General features: G+C 37.7%; 1 protein-coding gene across 6 annotated transcripts in view; it reads left to right on the forward strand.

Annotated features, from left to right (window-relative positions):
- katnip (katanin interacting protein) overlaps positions 1 to 25,965 on the forward strand; it is a 66,267-nt gene that overhangs the window by 35,104 nt on the left and 5,198 nt on the right. For 4 of the 6 annotated variants that reach the window (XR_012399560.1, XM_009297662.5, XM_003201362.7 and 1 more), the window contains 10 exons: positions 3,130 to 3,907; positions 6,473 to 7,183; positions 7,268 to 7,476; positions 10,012 to 10,081; positions 11,928 to 12,105; positions 14,007 to 14,172; positions 14,564 to 14,748; positions 17,394 to 17,458; positions 20,341 to 20,451; positions 23,170 to 23,309. Coding sequence is in view for 5 of the 6 variants with exons in the window: in XM_009297662.5 (XP_009295937.1) it covers positions 3,130 to 3,907; positions 6,473 to 7,183; positions 7,268 to 7,476; positions 10,012 to 10,081; positions 11,928 to 12,105; positions 14,007 to 14,172; positions 14,564 to 14,748; positions 17,394 to 17,458; positions 20,341 to 20,451; positions 23,170 to 23,309 (2,613 nt within the window). In the remaining variant the exon portion in view is untranslated. Of the gene's footprint in view, positions 1 to 1,712; positions 1,861 to 3,129; positions 3,908 to 6,472; positions 7,184 to 7,267; positions 7,477 to 10,011; positions 10,082 to 11,927; positions 12,106 to 14,006; positions 14,173 to 14,563; positions 14,749 to 17,393; positions 17,459 to 20,340; positions 20,452 to 23,169; positions 23,310 to 25,965 lie in introns of those variants that run through there. The other 2 variants (XM_073941165.1, XM_073941166.1) reach the window with 2 other exon arrangements.

The following is a 25,965-nucleotide window of genomic DNA, read 5'->3' on the forward strand; positions in this document are numbered from 1 at the left end:
GGTGATATAATGACAAATAATGGCGATAATCTGTCAAATTTGTTATCTTTGCATTTTAATTACCAGGATTTAAATATTTAGCATAATATTATTTTGTGTGTGTGTGTTTTCACATTGAAAGGGCCAAAAATTGTCTTTGACTGATCATTTGCCTGCTTTATTCGCCTGCCTGAATTATTCCCTCCCCTGTTAAATTTTTTCCCAATTTCTGTTTAATGAAGAGCACATTTCTTCAGCACATTTCTAATCATAATAGTTTTTAATAACTCATCTCTAATATCTGATTTATTTTTATCTTTGCTATGATGACAGTAAATAATATTTGACTAGATATTCTGCAAGACACTTCTATACAGCTTAAAGTGACATGTAAAGGCTTAACTAGGTTAATTAGGTTAACTAGGCAGGTTAGGATTATTAGGCAAGTTATTGTATAATGATGGTTTGTTCTGTAGACTATCGAAAAAAATAGCTTAAAGGGGATAATAATATTGACCTTAAAATGGTGTTTAAAAAATTAAAAACTGCTTTTATTCTAGCCGAAATAAAACCAATAAGACTTTCTCCAGAAGAAAAAATATTATCAGACATACTGTGAAAAGTTCCTTGCTCTGTTAAACATCATATTTGTGTCTTTATATATATATATATATATATATATATATATATATATATATATATATATATATATATATATATATATATAAAGCAATGTAGGCAAATATCCTATAAACATCCAATCTAAAATTAACTTTACCAACCTAAACTTTTCAATTTCATCATAACACAAGCTGAAAAAGACAGCGGGGTCTTAAATTTCAAAAACAACAATTTAGACCTTAAAAAGTCCTAAATTCACTAAAATATGGTGTTGTAGGTCTTAAGTCACTTTAAACAGGTCTCAATTTTCCTCTGTCGATCTAAAGCAAACCAATCAATACAACAACAAAAAGTAATTTGGTTTAATTGCCTTTTTTACAACAACATTTGTTTGTAATTATGTGTTTGAATTTTAATAGGGCAAGTAAAAATATTTCCCTTAGCATTTTTTTTTTTCTAAGTCTGAAATTTCATTCCTAATGGTCTTGAAAAGTCTTACAGTTTGCAGAAACCCTGTTAATTAGTTTCTAGGGTGTCCCAGATGAGTTTTTACTGGTCCGAGTCAATTACACTTCTATATTTGTATGCACGCTAGTGGATAGAGGCATTTAGCATCTTTGTTAGTTCGCCATAATTCCATGCCAGAATTGCAAGATCAAATCCTGTATTTAACAACCCATTTTATAGTTTAATGGGTAGATGGAAAATTAAATGACTGGATTTTGCCCACAAAAATACTTAAAATTATGATAAATGTGACAAGCGTGAGAAACTTTTCATTCGTTCATTTTCTTGTCCACTTAGTCTCTTTAATAATCTGGGGTCGCCACTGTGGAATGAACCGCCACAGATATTTTTGAAGAAGAAAAAGGCAAAACAAAAAGAGTTATTTGCTCTGAACCAACGGCAAATTAAAACAACACCTTTTATTGTTCTGCATGTTACATTTAGAGCAAATAGTGTGCATAAGCTACAGATGAGGACATGTGAGTGTCATGAAGAACTGTGATACATTCAGAGGTAGCAAGTCAAAGCATAAAAAATGTGACTTATTTTGTGTGCGTGTGTGTGTGTGAGTGTCTATGTATGTAGAACAGTTGGAGATTAGCGATAGGGATTAGCCGAGTTTAGCTCCCCCACACAGCGCTCCATCAGACCGAACACGTTTACAGCATACGAGAGAGAGATGTTCAAGCTTTCTGTTACACGTTAAAACCAAGAGACTCGACGGTGGGGCGTCTTTATATGAGGAGAAAGTGTGTGAGTTTCAGTCATACTCCTGATAGCGAGCTAGCAGTGTGTGAATGCCTTTCTAATATGCAGTGTTAGTGTTTAGTGTTTGCTAAAGGTAGCATCACCGTTACCATCACTCTGTTAGAGCTTTGGTTACAAAAGCATTTGCTTTTAGATGTACATTGAAGTAATTAAACCACATGCGTTATTTTGCAATACAATTACAATATTTTTTATTTATGCTTATTGTTTGTGTTTTAACTGTGTGTGTGTGTGTGTGTGTGTGCGTGCGTGCGTGCGTGCGTGCGTGTGTGCGGTGCGTATATATATATATATATATATATATATATATATATATATATATATATATATATATATATATATATATATATTATTTTTATTTTTTCTTCTTTAAATATTTCCCAAATGATTTTTTACAGAGCAATGAAATTTTCACAGTATGTCTGATAATATTTTTTCTTCTGGAGAAAGTCTTATTTGTTTTATTTCGGATAGAATAAAAGCAGTTATTAATTTTTTAAAAAACATTTTTGGGACAATATTATTAGCTCCTTTAAGCAGATTTTTTTTCGATAGTCTACAGAACAAACCATCGTTATACAATGACTTGCCTAATTACCCTAACCTGCCTAGTTAACCTAATTAACCTAGTTAAGCCTTTAAATGTCACTTAAAGCTGTATAGAAGTGTCTTGAAAAATATCAAGTAAAATATTTTATTACTGTCATCATGGCAAAGATAAAATAAATCAGATATTAGAAATAAGTTTTTAAAACTGTTATGCTTAGAAATGTGCTGAAACAATCTTCCCTCCATTAAACAGAAATTGGGTAAAAAAATAAACAGGGGCGCTAATAATTCAGGGGGGCTAATAATTCTGACTTCAACTGTATATGTGTGTGTGTGTGTGTGTGTGTGTATATATATATATATATATATATATATATATATATATATATATATATATATATATATATATATATATATATATATATTCTAATATTATTTTGCAATAAAATTGTAAACATTATACAGTAATACATATTTATATAAAGTGCAAAAAATATTTTGTTATTTTATTATTAATATTATTATTATTAATATTTTTATTATTATTATTATTATTATTATTATGTGAATCAGGTTTTTTTGTGTGCTAATATAAAAAGTAATGTCATATTTAACAGTATAAACACCCCCGTGTGTTTTTCAAATTCATAACCCTAACATCCACTGATCAATATGAACATGCACATGTGTTTATTTCCCCACCAGGATCTGGACGTGGGCGCTCGGCACGTCCGCTTGTATGTGAACAGCACTCTGGTCTTCGAGGGGCAGCTGGAGAAAGGTTGCGGCAACCAGGTCTTCGACTACAGCACCACCATTGACCTCCAGGAACCACAATTCCCAGAATGCACCTCTCCAAACCCTGTCTCCTCAGCACACAGTCTGCAAGACCATGACCCTCAGGAAGCTGAAATAGAAGAAACGATCCAGGAGAGCCTCATAAACCCGGACACCTGCCAGACGGAAATGCAAAGAGACTCTCTAGAAATAAACACTCCTCCTTTAGACCTCACCTCACACTCAGGACGGAAGCAGGAGATTTTGGAGCCGATGAAGACTGTGACCACGCAACCATCCTCCAGCCGAGTTCCTCACTGGCTGCAGCCGCTCGGAGCAGATCAATCCGAAGCGTCTGGAGAAAAAGAGCGCCCTCCATGGCTCCGGACGTCTGAACACAAATCTAAACGCTCGGTTCTTCCTGAGATCTCCTGCAATCCGGTGCGTGCCTGCAAAGAGGGCCCACATAGAACCGCGTCTGCTGAGTTCAGCTCTGATTCGCTGGATCTGGACTCTGATTTGGGGCTGGAGAACAGGTCGGAGGTCAAACAGGAGCGGGACGAGCAGCACTTGAGCCAGCGGCTGGAGCAGGGTTTGGATCTGTGGGATGAGCAGAGAGCGGAGAGACCCGTCAGTGGACGGAGAGGTTCAGCTCGAGCAGTCAGTAAAACACAGCCAGATCACAGCAGTGATGTCATCATGACAGGTGCATTTCTAAATACTTTGCAGAGCATGCATTGCATTCAGTGAACAGCATGGTCATTTTTCAATGATTTCTGCTAAATAATTGCAAACGATTTTTAAGTGTTGAATTTAAACAAAGAAATTAATTATATTAATGTTCAGCCTAATTTGTTCGTTTAAATTCAGCCCAAATAAATTGTTAATAACCAGTTATCTTAAAAAAAATGAGTAAATCCAAGGAATAATCCAAGGAATAGACTCTACTAAAGCATACAGATACAGTAAAATGTTACCATAATTGACCATGATATGTAAAACAAATATGCAGATCTTGAGGACACATGATTAGCCCTTGATTACACTGAATGCGTTTATTACAATGAGGAGCACTGCTTATATTTCCTTTAACCACCGGCTGCACATCGCATTTTTGTTGTTGCATTCAGTGCGCCTGTAGTAGAAAAAAGACAGCCCCGAGCGGAAAAAAACCATCCTACATCAGTCACGTCTTTTTCATTTTTCAGATCGTATAGAATCTGAGTTATAAAAATCCACACAAGAAGGTTATTATTCAGCCAATAATATTCAGTTGAAGTCAGAATTTTTAGCCCCCCTTTGAATTTTTTTTTATATTTCCCAAATGATGTTTAGCAAAGCAAGGGAATTTTCACAGTGTGTCTGATAATATTTTTTCTTCTGGAAAAAGTCCTTTTTATTTTATTTCTGCTAGAATAAAAGCAGTTTTTTTTATTTTTAAACACTATTTTAAGGTCAAAATTATTAGCCCCTTTAAGCTATACTTTTCGATAGTCTACAGCAGGGGTTCCCAAACTTTTCAGCCTGCAACCCCAATATGATGATGCCAGTGACTCGCGACCCCCAATATCCTGGTTATGAATACAGAAACCTTGCATGCAATGTCACACACACACACACCAATACACCCAGGGATATTCTTCGTTCAATGTCAGTGCGGTAAATGGGCCAGAAACTTTAACCTGGTGTTATAAAATCAATCTGCTGCATCTGACGCTATTGCTGTGTCTTTAATATAATGTAATTACCACTGGGGTCGCAATCCAATAGAACTAGTAACTATAAGCTACTATAGTAACTATATAGTAATTATAAACGACTATATTTTTTCTCTTCTGTAGGTTATGGATAAAATATGGTCATTCCTATATGATTTAATAATAATAAATAGATTTTTTTAAATCACCAGGCGACCCCCCCTTCATTGTCCCGCGACCCCTCGAGGGGTCCCGACCCCCACTTTGTGAACCCCTGGTCTACAGAACAAACCTTCATTATACAGTAACTTGCCTAATTACCCTAACCTGCCTAGTTACCCTAATTACCCTAGTTAAGCCTTTAAATGTCACTTTAAGCTGTATAGAAGTGTCTTGAAGAATATCTGGTGAAATATTATTTACTGTCATCATGGCAAAGAGAAATTAAATCAGATATTGGAGATGAGTTATTAAAACTATCATGTGCAGAAATGTGTTGAAAAAATCTGCTCTCCGTTAAACAGAAATTAGAGAAAGAAAATAGCCAGGGGGGCGAATAATTCAGAGGGGCTAATAGTTCTGACTCAACTGTACATATTATAATGTAAACGTTAGCCCTTCCAGTAGCAACCCCGTATTGGGAAAAATCCATGAAAAATCATTCACACACACACATACACTTTGGCCAATTTAGCTTAATCAATTCAGCGCATGTGTTTGGACTTGTGGGGGAAACTGGAGCACTCAGAGGAAACCCACGCCAACAAGGGGAGAACATGCAAACTCCACACAGAAATGCCAACTGACCCAGCCAGGACTCGAACCAGCAACCTTCTTGCTGTGAGGCCACAGTGCTAAGCACTGAGCCAGGGTGTTGCCCCTTAATTAATAATTTAATCGTAAATTTAATTATTTAAAAAATATTGTTACTATTATTCAGAGGGTGGCACAGTGGGTAGCACGATCGCCTTACAGCTAGAAGGTCACTAGGTCGAGTCCTGGCTGGGTCAGTTGATGTTTTTGTGTGGAGTTTGCATGTTCTCCCTGTGTTGGCGTGGGTTTGCTTCGGTTTCCCCCACAGTTCAAACACATGTGGTATAGGTGAATTGAACAAGCTAAATTGACCGTAGTTTATGTGTGAGAATAAGAGTATGGATGGGTGGTTTCCAGTGATGGGTTGCAGCAGGAAGGGCATCCACTGCGTAAAACATATGCTAGATAAGTTGGCGGTTCATTCCGCTGTGGCAACCTCTGATTGATAAAGGGACTAAGCTAAAAAGAAAATGAATTAATAATTATTCAGGAATAGTTTATTTTTATCCGGTTAATTTATTCAATATACATCACCAATTCTGTTGTGTGGAACAGTACACATGCAATATTTTAATGCAAACTAATTAAAACATTTTTATTTGTGTAAATGACAAAATCACAGAACTAATGCATTTAATGTCTTGTTAAATATGAAAATATATGGCGTAATTTTCGGTGCTCGTTTCAAAAATGAATTGCGCAGATAGGTTTGCAGCTAATCATCTCCTTTCTCCAGACTCTATTTCCTCTTGTTTCCACAGAGGAGAGCAGCCTATCATCATCATCAATGCGCAACAGACGACCCAAACCACCCTGGTGCCAATCAGACGACCCCTTAATGGAGTCCTGGGACTCTTTAACCAAGTTCAACCAGTGTCAGCGAGGGCGAATCTCCAACATGGGGCTGGAGGGAGATATTTTCGACGAGTTTCTTCAGCGTCAGTCTCGTCCCGCACCTGTAGCTGCTCAGTCTCCGGCTCTCCCAGATTCAGACGACCCTGAAGATGACCCTCACGAAGACTTCGAGATCCCGGTTCTCCCGCAGGGCCGACACCTCGTTTTTAACATACTCTCCACATGGGGTGACCGGCATTACGTGGGTCTGAATGGCATCGAGATCTTCTCCTCTAGCGGTGAGCCCATCACACCCGTCCACATCACTGCCGACCCACCCGATATCAACATTCTTCCTGCATACGGGAAAGACCCTCGAGTGGTCAAAAACCTGACCGACGGTGTCCACCGCACCCAAGACGACATGCACCTCTGGCTAGCTCCCTTCACGCCGGGACGCAGGCATGTGGTCTGCATGGATCTGGGTGGCAGGTGTTGCCTGGCTATGATACGGGTCTGGAATTACAACAAGTCCAGGATTCACTCGTTCAGAGGAGTCAGAGAGATGGAGATGCTTCTTGATGGTCGCTGCATCTTTCGTGGAGAGATCGCTAAAGCCTCTGGAACACTCTCTGGAGGTATGGAGCAACACACAGTTGAAGTCTGAGCAAATGTAAATGAAATTGAATGCCAGCGTAAACCTCATGCTTTGTTTGTGTCAGCACTGGATCAGTTTGGAGACACCATTCTCTTCACCACTGATGATGAGATCCTGGAGGCCATGGCGCAGTTTGATGACACTTTTGGCAATGAGATGGAGACGAGTGGACCGAGTGTAGAAGAAGAGGAGCTCCAGCGGCCGCAGACGGCTGACGGGGAAGGAGACGAGAGGCCGTTCACACAGGCCGGCTTCAGGAGCCACCAGATACCGGTGAGGAGCAGGCTTAAAGTCCACATGAACTAGAAGCCTTGTTTGTATTTTTTACATATTATGATGCAGTTTCTAGAGAAATGGAATATGTTAAATGAGAAAACAGTGGGCGTGGCTTGTTTTTTTCTACTGGAGCTGATTGGATGTAATAAAGTGGACAATTCATTCAGAAAGATGGGGGAAAGGGTTTGGGGAGAGTTATTACAGCCTAACGCCTATTCAGCTTCAGCATCAACGCTTGACAGAGGGCGTGTCTGAGGTTGGAGCTGACGCGATCGTCATAGCACCGTCAGCCAATGAAATTAGTCAGAAATCGGCTACTGTCTGTGCTGGTGTATTTGAATACAGTGATCTGATTGGCTGACGCTTCTGTCGGCGCTTGAAAAGTTGAGCAAGTCCCAACTTTTGCAGTGAGCAATGCCTCTGAAGCAGCGCCAACGGATCCACAATGCAGTTCGCCAACGTCTGACGTCACCTATTCGAAGTGAATGGGAAGCGCTGACGCTGATGCCCCTTGTGAACGAGACGTAGCAGACTTCTCCAAGGGTCTGTTCTTCGTAGGTGGATTACTCAGTTAGTTGGATTTGGATATTGAGGATTTGACATGATCCAGGATCGTTTCGTTCTTCAAAGCTGATCTGAGAGTTGTTGTCATAGCAACAGTTCTGCTGGCTCAAAGCTGGTCTGAAGTAGGTTCAATTCATATAAACAGGATTAGATCGGCTCAGTTCAAGCAAAGATAATACAGTAAGTATGTACTGAATTCTGATATTTTCTTACAGTAGTAGTTATATACACTTGGGAAAATAGTAAATATTTTTTAACTATGTATAAAAAATTATAGTTATTAATAAAATAAATAAAGTTATATATTAATAAAACTTATGCAATCTGCACCCCCAAAATGAAAGTACAAAGACTGCCATCTGGTGGTGCAAAGAGAAAACTTATTGATTGAATTTTTTAGATCACTTTAGTACAATTTGTGTATGATAATAGACATGCACAATATGTGACTTTTTAAAAGCAATAACACATTTATGCAGTCATAAACAGGTTTTGGCTGTTAATATGCCAGTGATTTGATGCTTCACAAAAGTTGCAGACGCCTTTACCGATATCAAAATGCTTTTGGAAACAACCAGTTATTCTTTACACTGATTACGAAACGGCCAAGCATGCAGCTCACAACAAGGTGTACAGTTATAGCGTATCATATTTAACAAACCCTTTACTGCGAATTTGATGTAATTTAGCTCACATGGATAATTGCATATTAATCAGATGATGTCATTTTCAGCCAATCATTGCATTGCTGATCATGATTTCGAGGATCGATAGATCTGTCCTTCACAACACAGATCAGTTCATCCTGACATTCTAATCTGATTCATGAACTTGTTTGAAGAACCAAATTAGCGAGAGATCAGTTATCAAGATGAACAGATCCAGGATCTGCCAAATCATCTTAGATCATTTAAGCGAGCTACGAAGAACAGACCCCTGCTCACCATTTCAGTTTGTTGTCAAAACTGACGGCTGTAGGGGCGTGGTTTAGTATGTTAGCCACGCCCAATACCTCAGACAGACGTAATCTGAGGATTTACCTGAGGATTTTTCTTTTAGGGGGGTAAATACTATTCACTGTAAAAGTTATTTAACTTTTATTATTTTTAACTAAAAGAAATAAGACTTTTAGCAGAAAAATAATATATTGGCCTCTTACATGATGCTGCAAATGTTAGTGTTGTAAAACTCTGGCTGTTTCTCAATATGCGTTCTTCAGCGGTCTTGCATTCTGGTGTTCTCGTGCAACGTCATCATCAGCTGCCTAAGTTCAGTTCCAATACTCAAGACCGCAAGTACGGAGGACGCGTGAAACTTCCCGGATGTGTTCTTAATATCGAGGACGCACTGATGCAGACTTGAGCACCGAACTCGCTCTGGAAGTCCCAGAAGTCATTGCGACTGGAGATGGGAAGCGCTGCATTTTATTTAGATTTATTATTAAAGTTTAGAGATGTCACTTATTTACCTCAGGAATTTCCCTAAATGAAACGGTGAAAGTAAACGTTACCATGAACATCTTAATAAAGGAATGAACACATTAAGGATGTTTGTTTGCTGAAATTCTTAATAAAATCAGTTTTATTTATATTGTGCAGATTATATTGATAATGTTTTTATGCAAAGTATATATTTTGAAGAGGGAAAAACAATAAATGGTTGTATGAATGCTGTAATGTTTAAATAATTTCCATTTAAAACGCGTGAAGGTCACATGACCATCAGGAAGAACGCAGCATCCCATTTTTTCAAAGGACTCGTTCTCTGCCCTCGCGGTCTCCTGAGTTCGTTCTTTCGTTCTACCTGGCAAGACCGGTCTCCACAAGAACGCAAGTCCGTTCTCTGCGTTCTTGGAATTGAGAAACAGCCATTGTTTACTGCTAATGTCAGATGGAGAAGGTCAAATCCATCAGAAAATAAAACCGTTATAAACACAGACTGAATCTAAAACCTCATGTTTCGTCATAGATGGATATGGAGTGTGTCCCTGCAGCAGAGCCCTGTGCTGATACTGGAGCTGGACTTTATACTGGCAGCAGTGAGTATCAATAAATCACTCAATAATCAATCAGTAGATCACTCAATGAACACACACACACCACTCATAGCTCAACAGACTGTTTGACCATTGTGCTGTCTTTTTCTTCGGCCCTATTATTCATTCATTCATTTTCCTTCAGCCTTAGCCTCTTTATTAATCAGGGGTCCCCACATCGTAATGAACTTATCCAGTATAGGTTTTACGCAGCGGATACCCTTCCAGCTGCAACCCATCACTGGAAAACACCCATACACACTCATTCACACACATACTTTAGGTACAGCTTAGCTTACCCAGTTGACCTATAGCGCATGTGTTTGGACTGTGGGGGAAACCGGAGCACCCGGAGGAAACCCACACCAACAGGTGAAGAACATGCAAACTCCACACAGAAATGCCAACTGACCCAGCGATAGCACAGGACCACTTCGCCACCCATAAAATAAGATTATTATTTAATATTATTATTATTACTACTACTAATACTCTTTAATATTATTATTAATTATAGTGCCACTACTACTACTATTTTTTAATTATTATTATTACTACTACTATTATTATTGTTATTATTATTATTATTACTACTACTATTATTATTATTATTGTTGTTATTATTATTATTATTATTGTTGTTATTAATACTACTACTACTACTATATTATTATTATTATTATTATTAATATACCTAATACTACTAATGTTAGTATTAATATTATTATTATTGTTATTAATTTTAATATACCTACTACTACTACTACTACTACTATCATTATTATTATTATTATTATTATTATTATTATTATTATTATTATTATTATTATACCTACTACTGTTATTATTATTATTATTAATAATATACCTACTACTACTATTATTATTATTATTATTAATAATATACCTACTACTACTATTATTATCATTATTATTATTGTTGTTGTTGTTGTTATTATTATTATTATTATTATACCTACTATTATTATTATTATAATTATTATTATTATTATTATTATTATTATTATTATTTATACACCTACTACTACTATTATTATTACTATTACTACTACTACTACTACTACTGCTGCTGCTACTGCTATTATTATTAATATTACTACTACTACTTTGAGTACATTCTTCTGGACATTATTTCCAAACTTTTATTGTGACTGGTTGTGTTAAAGTCATTCAAGTATTTTATTTCTATTTAATGTACATTATAAGCCCTTTTCCCTTTCCCAAGTGATGTTTAACAGGGACTTTTTCCACAGTATTTCCTGTTATACTTAATATTAATTATTTCTTTCAGTTTGGCTGGAATAAAAATATATAATTACAATATAAAATAATTTCTGCAGTCAGTATTATTAGCCCCCCTAGAGAAATTATTTTGGATTGGCTACAGAACAAACCACTGCTGTCCGATGAGTTTTATGATTAACCTTATTAACTTAAGCGCTGATCATTTTGTTTTCATGTGTGTACAGTATATGAAAACACTTCATTGAACAGGTAAACATCACCTATATGCTATATAACTGCAGGTTAACTATGCTTATATATAATAACTTTAGCTGTTAAATTAAATGCTACTAGTTAATTAGTTAACATTATTAGTAATTAATACATTTATGATAATTAATCACCTTCACTTTTCCACTTTTGCAATGATGTGCATCTTTTATCAAGCTGTTTTGAAACATAATTATTGTAAAATCACTAAATAAATAAACTTGAATTGAGTATATGACATGACCGTAGTTAAATGGCTGTACTCAGCTTTGCATTGGTGTGTTTTACCTTGTGTGAGATGTGCTTCACAGGTTATCACTTTTTGTGTTTGCAGTTGTTCGGCTGAATGTGATGTCATCATGGGGTGACCCTCATTATGTGGGTCTGACAGGGTTGGAGGTCGTCGGTCAAGGGGGTGAGAGTATTCCTATTGACGTCTCTATGGTAACGGCGTCACCCCGTGATCTCAATGACCTTCCTGATTACAGCAATGACCTTCGAACTCTGGACAAGTCAGTGAATCTGGGTTTTTGCTTGAAGGGATACAGCTGCAGACAGGAATTATTCATTAAATTGCCCATTGATTGTATTTTATTAACATCTACCTCTACCTCAACCCTCACAGTAATGTAAAAACAGTAATTATACAGAGTTTTGTTGATATTGTTGATTAAATTACCCATTAAGTTGTATCTTACTAACATCTACCCTACCCCAACCCTAAATAGAACCAAAACTGTCAGATAAAGTAATAAACAGTAATAATACAGTAATAATTGCCAGCAGCTAGCTTTCTGCAACTCTTACATGGTCGCCCACTGAAGCTAAGCAGGGCTGCGCCCGGTCAGCACCTGGATGGGAGACCATATGGAAAAGCTAGGTTGTTGCCGGAAGTGGTGTTAGTGAGGCCTGCAGGGGGCGCACAACCTGCGGTCTGTGTGGGTCCTAATGCCCCAGTAAGCGACTGGGACTCTATACTGCTCAGTGAGCGCCGTCTTTTGGATGAGACGTTAAACGTAAGTCCCGACTCTCTGTGGTCGTTAAAAATCCCAGGATGTCTATTGAAAAAGAGTAGGGGTTTAACCCCGGCATCTTGGCCAACTCTGCCCACTGGCCACTTTTCATCACTCTTTCATCACTTTTTCATGACTCTGTCTCCTCTCCACCAATCAGCCGGTGTGTGGTGTGCAGTCTGGCATAATATGGCTGCTGTCGTGTTATCCATGTAGATGCTGTACTGGTGGTCCATGTGTAAAGTGCCCAGAAAAACAATATATAAATGTAAGGAATTATTATTATTATTATTATTAATACAGATAATTATTCATCTTATTCATTAACTTAACCATTAAATTGTATTTTAAAACAACTACTTCTACCTCAACCCTCACAGTAATGTAGAAACAGTAATTGTACCATGTATTATTCATCTTATGTATTAAATTACCCATTAAATTGTATTTTATTAACATCTGCCCCTACCCTAACCCTCACAGTAATGTAAAAACAGTAATTATATAGAGTATTATTCATGTTATTTATTAAATTACCCATTATATTGTATTTTATTAAGGCCTACCCATAGCCCAACCCTAAACCCAATCAATACTAATGTAAAAACTGTAATTATACAGTTTTATTGATATTATTGATTTAAATTACCCATTAAATTGTATTTTATTAACATCTACCTCTATCCCAACCCTCACAGTAGTGTAAAAACATTAATTATACCAAGTATTATTCATATTATTGATTAAATTACCCATTAAATTGTATTTTATTAACATTTACCCCTACCCGATTCAGCACTGTAATGTAGTAAACAATAATTATACAGAGTATTATTCATATTATTTATTAAATTACCCATTAAATAGTATTTTATTAACACCTACCCTTACCCCAACCCTCGCAGTAATGTAAAAACAGTAACTGTACCATGCATTATTTATATTGTTTATTAAATTACCCAATAAATTGTATTTTATTAAGGCCTACCCATAGCCCAACCCTAAACCCAACTCTCACAGTAATGTAAAAACAATAATTTTACTGAGTATTATTCATATTATTTATTAAATTACCCATTAAATAGCATTTTATTAACATCTACCCTTACCCCAACCCTCACAGTAACGTAAAAACAGTAACTGTACCATGCATTATTCATATTGTTTATTAAATTACACATTAAATTGTATTTAATTAAGGCCTACCCATAGCCCGACCCTAAACTCAACCCTCACAGTGATGTAAAAACTGTGATTAATGTTGTACTGTAACACCAACATTATGCTATATTGATGCGAGTATCAGCAGCTGTATCCCTTCCAGCCCTCTAAACCTCTTTCACTCTGTATATCAGATTTTAAAATGTATTTTCCACAATGCGTTCTTCTTCCTCTTTCAGGTTGTTTGACGGAGTGAACATCACGACAGACGATAAGCACATGTGGCTGATTCCCTTCACAGACGCTTCTGAACACACACTCACTGTGCAGTTCCCTCAGCCGCAGACCATCGCAGGGTTCAGAGTGTGGAACTACAACAAATCTCCTGAGGACTCCTACAGAGGGGTGAGGATGCCTTCTGGCCTTTATTATTCAGGAAAGATTACAGATGGGCAGAAATATTACATTTGAATATTTAAAGGGAGAGTTCACTCATTTACACAATATTTACTCACTTGTTCAAAACCTGTTTGACTCTCTTTCTTATGCTAAACACTTGAAGATATCTTGAACAAACCTGTAACCATTGACTTCCATAGTATCTGTATTTTTAGTCCCTTATTTTTCAGCGGTCGCCACAGTGGAATGAACCGCCATCTATTCTGGCATATGTTTAACGTTCTACTGCATGTTTTATTTTGCATAACGTTACATGCCAGATATTCGACTCTTCATGGTGTGATCTCCTGGTGCAAGTGTGTATTTTTACTCATGCGCCCCTGTGTGTTACCTCCAGGTGAAGGTTGTGCATGTGTTCCTGGATGGAGTGTGTATTTCTCCACTGGAGGGTTTCCTCATTCGCAAGGGTCCAGGGAATTGCCACTTTGACTTCGCGCAGGAGCTTCTGTTCATAGATTATCTTCAGTCAAACCCCAACAGCGCCGCCTACAGCAGATCACTCACTGCAGACGACACACACCGGTACAACCGAGTTTGGATATTCTTTTTTTTTTTGTTAAAGGTCCAGTGAAATAAAAATAATGTGTTTTAGATGTTAGTATCAGTATTTTAGTGTGACAAAATTCACATTTAGAAGATACAAAACTGATAGAAAGTTCTCATCAAATCTCCTGACCAATCAAATGCTCTCTAGTATCTGACATGCTCCACTATTCCTCTCGTTTGCTTTTATTTGATGCGCTTGAGCTCAAACATTCTCACTGGTAGAGCTGTAATAAAAACAAACACTTTTTTTTAAAGGGAATGAGCTACTGTATAATTTATACTAGTGTTTCTCAACTAATAATAATAATAATAATAATTCCTTACATTTATATAGAGCTTTTCTGGGCACTCAATGTGCTTTACACAATAGGGGGGATTTCCTCACCCACCACCAGTGTGCAGCATCCACCTGGATGACTTGATGACAGCCATTTTGCGCCAGACCACACACCAGCTGATTGGTGGAGAGGAGACAGTGATGAAGCCAATTGGGATATGGGGTTGGTTAGGAGGCCATGATGGACAGAGGCCAGTGGGCAGATTTGGATGCCGGGGTTAAACCCCTACTCTTTTTCGAAGGACACCCTGGGATTTTTAACGACCACAGAGAGTCGGGACCTCGGTTTAACGTCTCATCCGAAAGACGGCGATCACGGTGATCACTGAGCAGTATAGCATCCCCGTCACTATACTGGGGCATTAGGACCCACACAGACCGCAGGTTGGGCGCCCCCTGCTGGCCTCACTAACACCACTTCCGGCAGCAAACTAGCTTTCCCATGTGGTCTCCCATCCAGGTACTGACCGGGCGCAGCCCTGCTTAGCTTCAGTGGGCGACCATGTGAGAGTTGCAGAAAGTTAGCTGCCGGCAACTACTTTCCTGGAGGACCACCAACACTGCTTGTTTTGTATGTCTCATTTGTCTGTCACACCCATTACAGGTCTTTCAGTCTCTGCTAATAAGCTGATGATCTGAATCAGGTGTGTTTGGTTAAGGAGACATGTAAAATGTGCTGGTGGTCCTCCAGGAACGTGGTTGAGAAACACTGCTGTATATTCTCTCATCATGTTTCAACTGAGATTACGTCAGACACTGATTAAAAATGCATGTTTCAAAGCCCTTCACTGGACCTTTAAAGAAATAGTTCACCCAAAAATTGAAAATTTAAATTTGCTCTCATGTATATGACTTTTGTTATGACTTTTTAAATGTTATCCTGGCTCTTCCATGCTTTATAATTGTTGCATAGTGACTTTTATTTTGAAGCTTTTAAAATATGCATAAAACTGTCATCAAACTATCTTGTATACCCCATGGGGTTACCGTACGTCCTATGAAGCGAATGTACATGTAGTTGTAAGGTAGATTTTACATTTTTTTAATTAGTAACTCCAATGACTCCAAGACTTTAAATTGCATTTTATTAAGGCCTACCCATAGCCCAACCCTAAACCCAACCCTCAGTACTGTAGTAAACAGTAATTATACAGAGTTTTATTAATATTATTAAAACACAGTAATTATTAGTAATTATTAGTATTATAAAAACAGTAATTATATAGAGTATTATTCATGTTATTTATTAAATTACCCATTATATTGTATTTTATTAAGGCCTACCCATAGCCCAACCCTAAACCCAATCAATACTAATGTAAAAACTGTAATTATACAGTTTTATTGATATTATTGATTTAAATTACCCATTAAATTGTATTTTATTAACATCTACCTCTATCCCAACCCTCACAGTAGTGTAAAAACATTAATTATACCAAGTATTATTCATATTATTGATTAAATTACCCATTAAATTGTATTTTATTAACATCTACCCCTACCTCAACCCTCACAGTAATCTAAAAACTGTAGTGTTTTGAGTGTTATTAGTATAATTTAATAAAGTACACATTAAATTGTATTTTACTAACCCCAACCCTAAACCCAACCCTCACAGTAGTGTAAAAACATCAATTATACCATGCATTATTTATATTATTGATTAAATTACCCATTTCATTGTATTTTATTAACATCTACCCCTACCTCAACCCTCACAGTAATCTAAAAACTGTAATTATTGTTGTACAAAAACACAAATATTATGCCACTGTATATTAATGTGAGTATCAGCAGCTTTATCCCTTCTAGACCTACTTCTAAACTTCTTTCACTCCTCATATCAGCTTTTAAAATGTATTTTAAATGTGTAAGGTACATTCAATATTGGTTATAAACAGGAATTAATTATTACGCTGTTTGTTTACCATAGAAGTCAAACTGTGAACTATCAACCTTTACCATCAGAGGTCAGTGATTGGAGTTTATAATTCAACAATTGCATATAATTCTGTTACCAAAACACACTGATATGCTTCATAAGGTTACTGTGACTGCGTTTGTGCTCTTTTCGAACCATCAAAATAAAAGTCACTTTCCAACACCTTTAAACAGCATGCAAGAATGAGGATCAAATGTCAACCTACTCTGACTGTGTTCAAAAAAAGTCATGTACACTGGCTATGGCTCGAGGGAGGAGTAAATTATGGGGTGGTTTTCATTCTTGGGTGAACTTTTAAACGTGGCATGTGGTGATTTGTGTGTTTGTGTGTGTTTTCAGGGCTGGGAACCGGAGAGCTGAGATGGCCAGTATGGATTATGAAGCTCCATTAATGCCGTGTGGATGTATCCTGACTTCTGCTTATAGTTATATAGTTTATTACACCGTTTTAAATATGCTGTTGATTCTTGTGTTAGATACCAAATGAAAAGTAGTAACTAGTCATAAATAAAACATATATCTCTCAGCTATTTAAGTAAAAATAATTATATTTTTATATGCATGTCAAATGAAATGCACAAAAAAAAAAGATGATATAATTCATGTAACATAACATAATGCTGATACTAGGGGGTCTTAAATGTTTGATTCTGATTGGCTGATGAATACTCTTTAAGGCGTGCAGGCTAAAGTAAAGGCAGGTTTTGAAAGCAGTACAGAGTTAGTTCAACAGCTACAACAGTCAAAAATCACATCAAAACACAACTGAAGGCTTTGGTTGTGATGTGTAAGACCCTAGTACTGCACAGAGGAGCAGTTTGAGGACAGAAACCTGACTAATAAAGCCTCAAATACAACATGTGAACAGTGGCTGAAGCTGCAGGAACCAAAGTATACTGTAAACTGAATAATTAACCCCCGATCTGTTGAATTATTAGAAATAATGCACAAGAAGGTCGCTGGTTCTAGTCCCGACTTGGTCAGTTGACATTTCTGTGTGGAGTGTTTATCCCTGTGTTGGGCTGGGTTTCCTCCGGGTGCTCCGATTTCCCCCATAAGTCCAAAGATGTGGTATAAGTGAATTGAATTGTTGGGTTTTAGCATTGAAGGGCATCCGCTGCGTAAAACATATGCTGGATTTGTTGGTGGTTCATTCTGCTGTGGCAACCCCTGATAAATAAAGAAACTAAGCCGAAAAGAAAATTAAATGACAACCACTTTGCTTCACCAGGTGTGCATTATTTTCTAACAGCCTGTAATCTATGGAAGGTAAATCCTGCCAATTTTAAATAAATCAAATAAACATTGGAAATGAAAAATGAAAATCAGATTAACAATTTCATTTTAAAACACTGTTCGCAAAATATCTGCCAAAATTGAAAATGAAATTAAATTATTTCATTTTTATTTTCACTTTGACAACACATCGTCCCTGTCAAATTGATAATTAAAACGAAGTTGCCGATTTAACATTTCATTTTCACTGCATTTCCGCATCAAGACTGCCAATATTAAAACGAAAAGCCAAACTGAAAAATAAAATGCAAACACAATTTTTACAAAGCGTGTTATTAATGTTCACGCTATAATAGTGACACAATTCAAATGAAAATGTAAATTTAAGCTTTCCTTTTATTGACACTTTTTCATTTTCGATTTCATTTTCAACTTCAAGCTGCATGCAAAGCCTATGCTAATCAGTGGGAGGGGCGTATTCAAGTGACGTCGAGTGCTTTCACACACAGAGCCCGAGGGCAGAAGCACGGTTTTGATGGATGGGACAGCGTGAGTTACTAGTGTAAATACAGTATAACAGAGGTAAAATGGCAAAAACTGTTAGTCAGCTTTTACGTGAAGCAGCTGCTGCATTGGTACAGCAAGAGGAACAGGGGACACAGGAGAACCAAACGTCAAACTTCTGTCCCGCAGCAGAAGTCGAGTGCTTCCTCGGTGGGCAGAGAAACTGCAGCGTAAGTGCGGTAGGCCTTGTGATGAAGTCGTATAGTATACTGTATTAGGTCTTGTGACGTTAACAACTTGTTAGTCCTAAAACCGTTGAAAGACCGCTAAATCAGCTCAGTAAAGTTGGTTTTAGGTTTGATATTCGCCACAGTCATGCAAGCAGTGTTAGGGATCATCTGTTATACTGTATTTACACTAGTAACTCACGCTGTCCCATCCATCAAAACCGTGCTTCTGCCCTCGGGCTCTGTGTGTGAAAGCACTCGACGTCACTTGAATATGCCCCTCCCACTGATTAGCATAGGCTTTGCATGCAGCTTGAAGTTGAAAATGAAATCGAAAATGAAAAAGTGTCAATAAAAGGAAAGCTTAAATTTACATTTGAATTGTGTCACTATTATAGCGTGAACATTAATAACACGCTTTGTAAAAATTGTGTTTGCATTTTATTTTTCAGTTTGGCTTTTCGTTTTAATATTGGCAGTCTTGATGCGGAAATGCAGTGAAAATGAAATGTTCAATCGGCAACTTCATTTTAATTATCAATTTGACAGGGACGATGTGTTGTCAAAGTGAAAATAAAAATGAAGTAATTTAATTTCATTTTCAATTTTGGCAGATATTTTGCGAACAGTGTTTTAAAATGAAATTGTTAATCTGATTTTCATTTTTCATTTCCAATGTTTATTTGATTTATTTAAAATTGGCAGGATTTACCTTCCATAGTAATCAGCTATGATTTACATTAATTAAATAATGCATATGTATTGTTATGCATTACATTTGATTAGAAATATTTATAGCCGGCAAATATTTTCAATTCATCAGCCATTGGCAAGTATGATCAATGCATACAAATTGCACCTACATACCCTGGAAATATACATACACCTATGTACCCTACATTTTCTTTTGTAAAGTTTAATTTGATCTCACAGAAAGAAATGTTTATAGCTGAACATTTAGCTAAAAGCTATTTTTTTTGTTAGTTTTATGTAATTTTTGATATAACCGTACATCAAAACTAACATTTTTTCAGATTTTTCCTGTGTTGGATCATTCCTGTGTGCATTTATGATCTAACCTGAGCCCATAGGATAACGAGGCTACTTTGTTTAACAGTTTCCTATACGTTTATTATTAATGAATAGGATTTTTTTCAGGTATTAAATATGAATTCCCTTACCTAATTATGAATAGTCACTGATGCATGAAGAGATTATATGAAAACACATAAGATATTAGACATTCATATGACAATAGACACCATTTACCAAGATATTGTGTTGGATCTGCAGTTTTTCCTTGACTGTATGTGTGTCAGTCATCTTCCAGTTGCAGTTGTTGACAACGTGGGGTGATCCGTACTACATTGGCCTGAATGGACTGGAGTTCTATGACCAGAATGACCAGAAGATCCCGCTCAGTGACAACAGTATCCTCTTTGTGACATTTCTATTAATCTGAACTGAATGAAACTGCAACAGTGACATTTACACAGAACTGAATCAGTTTTAATTTAAAGGGGCAGTTCACCCAAAATTTAAACGCACTCACTGTTTACTCTCCATCAAGTGGCTCTAAACCTTTAAAGAGCCCATATTATACATGAAATAGGGTCATATCTTGGTTGTAAGGGTCTCCAAAAACAGTTTAATATGCATGCAAGGTCAAAAACACTTTCATGGTCTTGTAATCTGCATTTATTTTTACCTAATAATCCCAGCGACTCCCGTATGAATCGTCCAGTGATTCATTTGTTCCCAAACCCCTCCTTAGCGCGAAGCTAATCTGCGCTGATTGGACCGATGACAGTCTGTCGCGATTGGTCGACTGCCTTCAGTCAGAGAGTGAAATGCCCAATAGCTAATCAGCAATATAGAAAGTAATCACAGTTCATACACGCTCGATAGTGTAGGCGTGGACTTTAGCTGCCATACACACACAAAAACACACACACACACATCCGGACGACAACGCTCCCGCTTCCGCCCGCACCTGCCGTGATATCCGTGATATTGCTAGACAGCCCGCTCCCGTCCCAAATTAAACCTGTTACCGACCGCTCCCGCAATTTATTCGGAAATTTATGCAGACCTCTACCACGGAGCTCCGTTAACAAAGCAGCACGCGTCGCGTTTTTAACGTGACTTTGCACGCGATAAGAGAATATAGCCAGTTAACCTGATACAGTACACGCGGTTACAAGTAATAAATCACAACTAAATACATTTGCAAGCTCGAGTAAACAAGGCAACAACTTTAATCGCACGTACTTACACTTGAGAAATGGAGGAAGAAACCCATCCTGACGTCCATCAGTAAGTTACTCTTTACTGATCCTTCCTTTAACAAACGCTGATGAAGTATTCTTTGTAGCATGTAGTTTGCAGAAGTTTCCAGTAGTTTCCAACTGCTTGGTTATAATGCTGAGGTTTCATCATTGGGTAGAGACTCGATAATATCCATCTGCAGTGTGACTTCAATCGACCGGCATGTTTGTGTGTGTGTGTTTGTGTGTGTGTGTGTGTGTGTGTCTGGGTTTCTGCGTCAGAGGGCGGGGCCTCAGGTTTGAAATCTCCCGGGTTTGCGCGTGCACGTGAATAACTTGGTTTCGTTCGTACGTCATGGCGAAACACCTAATGAGTCGGTATCAAGGCGGCTCGTTTGAAGCACTATGAGTCGACTCTTTTATAGATGAATCAACAGTTTTAAACACTGTATTCTTACAGATTTAAGCCTTAGCTGGATACTTCACTTCACTCAGAGCTGTGTTACACACTACATGGAGGGGAATTTTCAAAAACCCATAATATGGGCTCTTTAAAGTCCCCACGAAATCAAAACTAATCATGTTAATGTTGTTCCAAGGGAGTCGCTAGACCCAATTTACTGAGGCGCGTTCTTATTCTCAGATTGCGTCTTTCTGGGGTAATAGGCGTGGTTAGCACTTAACCACGCCCCTCCAGCTGTCAGTTTTGACAACAAACAGAAATGGTGAGCAGGAGGCGTCTGTTAGACTGTAATAACTCCCCCAAACCCTGTTCCCCAACTTTCTGAATGAAATACCTACTTTACTACATCCAATCAGCTCGCAGTAGAGAAAAACAAGCCACGCCCACTGTTGTGTCATTTAATACACAATAATAGTAAATTTAAAAAATGGTAACAGCTTCTGGTTCATGCAGACTTTAAGTTTCTTTCTTTACAAGTTGAACATGAATGAGGATATTTTGAAGAAGGCTGCAAACCTGTAACCATTGACTGCCATAGTATCAAAAACGAATACCATGAAAGTTAATGGTTGCCAGATCAGTGGTCTCAAATTCAATTCCCGGAGGGCTGCAGTTCTGCAGAGTTTAGCTCCAACCACTTCCAACTTACACCTGCTTAATAGTCTCCTGTAGTCTTGAACACCTTGATTTGTTGATCGGCTGTGTATGATTAGGTTTGGAGCAGGACTGTGCAGAGCTGCGGCCCTCCAGGAATCCATGTTTTTCAGACCCATGCTTTAAAACATCTTCCATTGTGTTCAACAGAAGAAACTCTAAAGGGTTTGAAATAAGTCAAGGATGAGTAAAGGAGGACCCAATCTTCATTTTTGGGTGAACTATGCCTTTATTGAAACTACAATACTCTCTATTCTGCCTGAATTGTTGGATGTTTTGATGGTATGTCATCTATGTTTATCTACTTTGACACCAAAGTACATTGTGAAAAGCACTGTAGAAATCAAGGATAATTAAACACAAACACTAGGCAGCATGGTGGCTCAATGGATAGAACTGTGGCCACACAGCAAGAAGGTCGCTGCTTCGAGTCCTGGCTGGGTCAGTTGACATTTCTGTGTGGAGTTTGCATGTTTTGCCTGTGTTGGTGTGGGTTTCCTCCGGGTGCTCCGGATTCCCCTAGAGTCCAAACACATGCGCTATAGATTAACTTAATTAGCTGTTGTGTATGAGTGTGTGTGTGTGAATGAGTGTGTATTGGTATTTTCCAGCATCCGCTGCATAAAACATATGCTGGAATAGTTGGTGGTTCATTTCGCTGTGGTGACCTTTGAAATATAGACCGAAGCCGAAGAAAAATGAATCACCGAATAAGCACAAACACATCACTCAACAAGACACTTTCTTAACGGTTTGTCTCACAGACATCTCTGCATTCCCTGACAGTGTGAATGTGTTGGATAATGTGTGTGGAGATGTTCGCACGCCAGATAAACTGATAGATGGAGTTAATAACACTCACGATGGCCGACACATGTGGCTGGCGCCGGTGCTGCCGGGACTGGTGAGAAATGTTGAGCTTTACTAAAACATCCTGGGAATCATCTGGAGTTTGTAAACTGTGGGGATGTAATGATTGACTGACTTCACAATCTGATTTGCTTACCATTTTATTTTTTATTTTTTTAAAGGGGACCTATTATGCTCCTATTAACAACATGTAAAATGCATCTCTGATGACCCTAGAGTGTGTAGTGAAGTTTCACCTCAAAATAAGCATACAATTAATGTGGTCTAACTCTCTGAAACAGACCCTTTAGGCTTTGATACTAATTGTGGTGTTTTGGTGACTGTCGCTTTAAATTCAAATGAGTGTGCTCTTTTCAAAAGAGGGCGGAGCTACAAATGCCAGTGGGTCATAGTTGCAGATTCAAAACAGGACTAATGTTATCTGTGTGAAAACCGAAAATGTGAACGTCTGTCTCAGAATGTTTCAGTCTATGGAGACGGTTCATTTGTGCTTCATCTAAAACTCCTCATCTATCATCGAAATTTCACTAGTAATGGCTCCATTTGGAGCAAATTTCAATTGAGGCCACTGTTAGCATGGCCAACAACAGAAAAAAAGGGTGTTTACAGCCTGGTACAAAAAACATTTTGGGTAATATAGCTGATATTACCCTTATGACAACTGTAAGGGGGTGAATTTCTTTATAACTCATCCGTTTCCTTTATATTAGGTTATATTAAGTTTGCATAATTAAGGGCGTGGCCACTTGAGTGACAGCTAGGTCTCACTTGTCGCTATCACCTCAGTTGATTCCGGCTGATTAGCTGCTGAACTCGGCTTGCACATCGTATTTTTGTGTTGTTTTAAGTGGCTTTACACAGTCAACTGCCTTTTGGAATTATTTCCTACAATTATCAGATGATAGAGCATGCTGTGTGCACTTAATTGTGCTCACAAACCATTCACATGGCCTCTATTTCCCAGGTTAGTGAAAATATATACCATCTCTATAAATGCATTGGTCTTATTTAAGATTATTTATCATTTATATTTCTCTTTAGAGCTGTAATTCACTTCAGAATCTGACGGATTGATTAGCTGTAGGCTCTAGAACTGTCATCTGAAGTGTTGTCATACAGTGTTATGCTGGAGTTCATCAATAGTCCCGCATTTACTAACACAGACTATATCTGAAGTGTTGGGAAGTAATTTGCGTTTTCCTCCTGTTGAAAAACGTCATAAGAACAATGTTTAGTGGCTCAATGTATTACAGCAGTGTTTTTAAACATCTAAACTTGATTGGGTGACGTCACGGATACTACGTCCATATCTTTTACAGTCTATCAGTATACAGTTGTTTCTTTAGGAAATTGAATAACTAAATTGAAATTTAAAATGAACCCAAATAAATCTCACAAATATATGAAATCTTTTCATATAAAAAAAAACATGCCTGTGTTTTTTGCCAATTTAAATTGGAAAAAAGAGGCAGACACTGCATTTTAGTTATGATCTTAACAAAAATTCAGAATGGCCCGTTTTTAATCTAAATTAGATTATAATTTCTTAATTTGAAGCAAAATCAATAGTCTGATTTAAGCCTTGTGAAACTATTGGACTTGTACATAAATTATCTGAAGGATACAGCTGATGAGCTGAATGAGCTGCAGATTGAGTCTCTGCCAGCAGGAGACAGTTATGAACAGCAGTGATATCCTATGTCTTAGATTACGCCTGTAAACAAAGCAGCACTACACTCATCAACACCAATAGCCGCGTTTCCACTATCGCGCCTAAAGCGAGCGTGCCAGGGCGAGCCAAGGCCAGTGGGGTTTCCGCTGTCACTTCCGGGGCCTAATCGGGCCAAAGCGGGGCTTTCTTGGGGCCAGCGGCCGGCCAATAGCCGGCCAATAATACAAGTCCAATAGTTTCACAAGGCTTAAGTCAGACTATTGATTTTGCTTCAAATTAAGAAATTATAATCTAGTTTAGATTAAAAACGGGCCATTCTGAATTTTTGTTAATATCAATTTTTAATATCAATTTTTTTGTTAATTTCAATTTAGTTGTTATATTCAATTTCCTAAAGAAACAACTGTATACTGATAGACTGTAAAAGATATGGACGTAGTATCCGTGATGTCACCCAATCAAGTTTAGATGTTTAAAAACACTGCTGTAATACATTGAGCCACTAAACATTATGACATTTTCAACAGGAGGAAAACGCAAATTACTTCCAAACAATTTAGATATAGTCTGTTAGTAAATGCAAGACTACTGATGAAATCTAGCATAACAGCGGCCGGCCTTTTTCGGAAACTATATACCATCTCTATAAATGCATTGGTCTTATTTAAGATAAATTAAGATCTAATCGGGCCAAAGCGGGGCTTTCTTGGGGCCAGCGGCCGGCCTTTTTCGGCCTGCCGAATACCTTGGGCCAAGGAGGGCCAGCTGGGGCTTCGGGGCGGAGTGAAAAGAGAGGCGGGCAGTTTTCTGATCACACATGAGTACATGTGCCAAACAAATAAATAAATAAGGGAAAGAAAACATCTAGCCTTATAGCCTGGGGTCTTTTTGCGTATGATCACCCTTATGTTTCCCTTTTAAATGTAAGGCTGCTGCATAAAATAATAAAGTAGTTTTAATTTATGGTGACGTTCTTTGCTGCGTCCTCCTTTATGTTTCAATGACGCATAATAATCTT

Source organism: Danio rerio, chromosome 24 (genome assembly GCF_049306965.1).
Source record: "Danio rerio strain Tuebingen ecotype United States chromosome 24, GRCz12tu, whole genome shotgun sequence".
Lineage (NCBI taxonomy): Eukaryota > Metazoa > Chordata > Actinopteri > Cypriniformes > Danionidae > Danio > Danio rerio.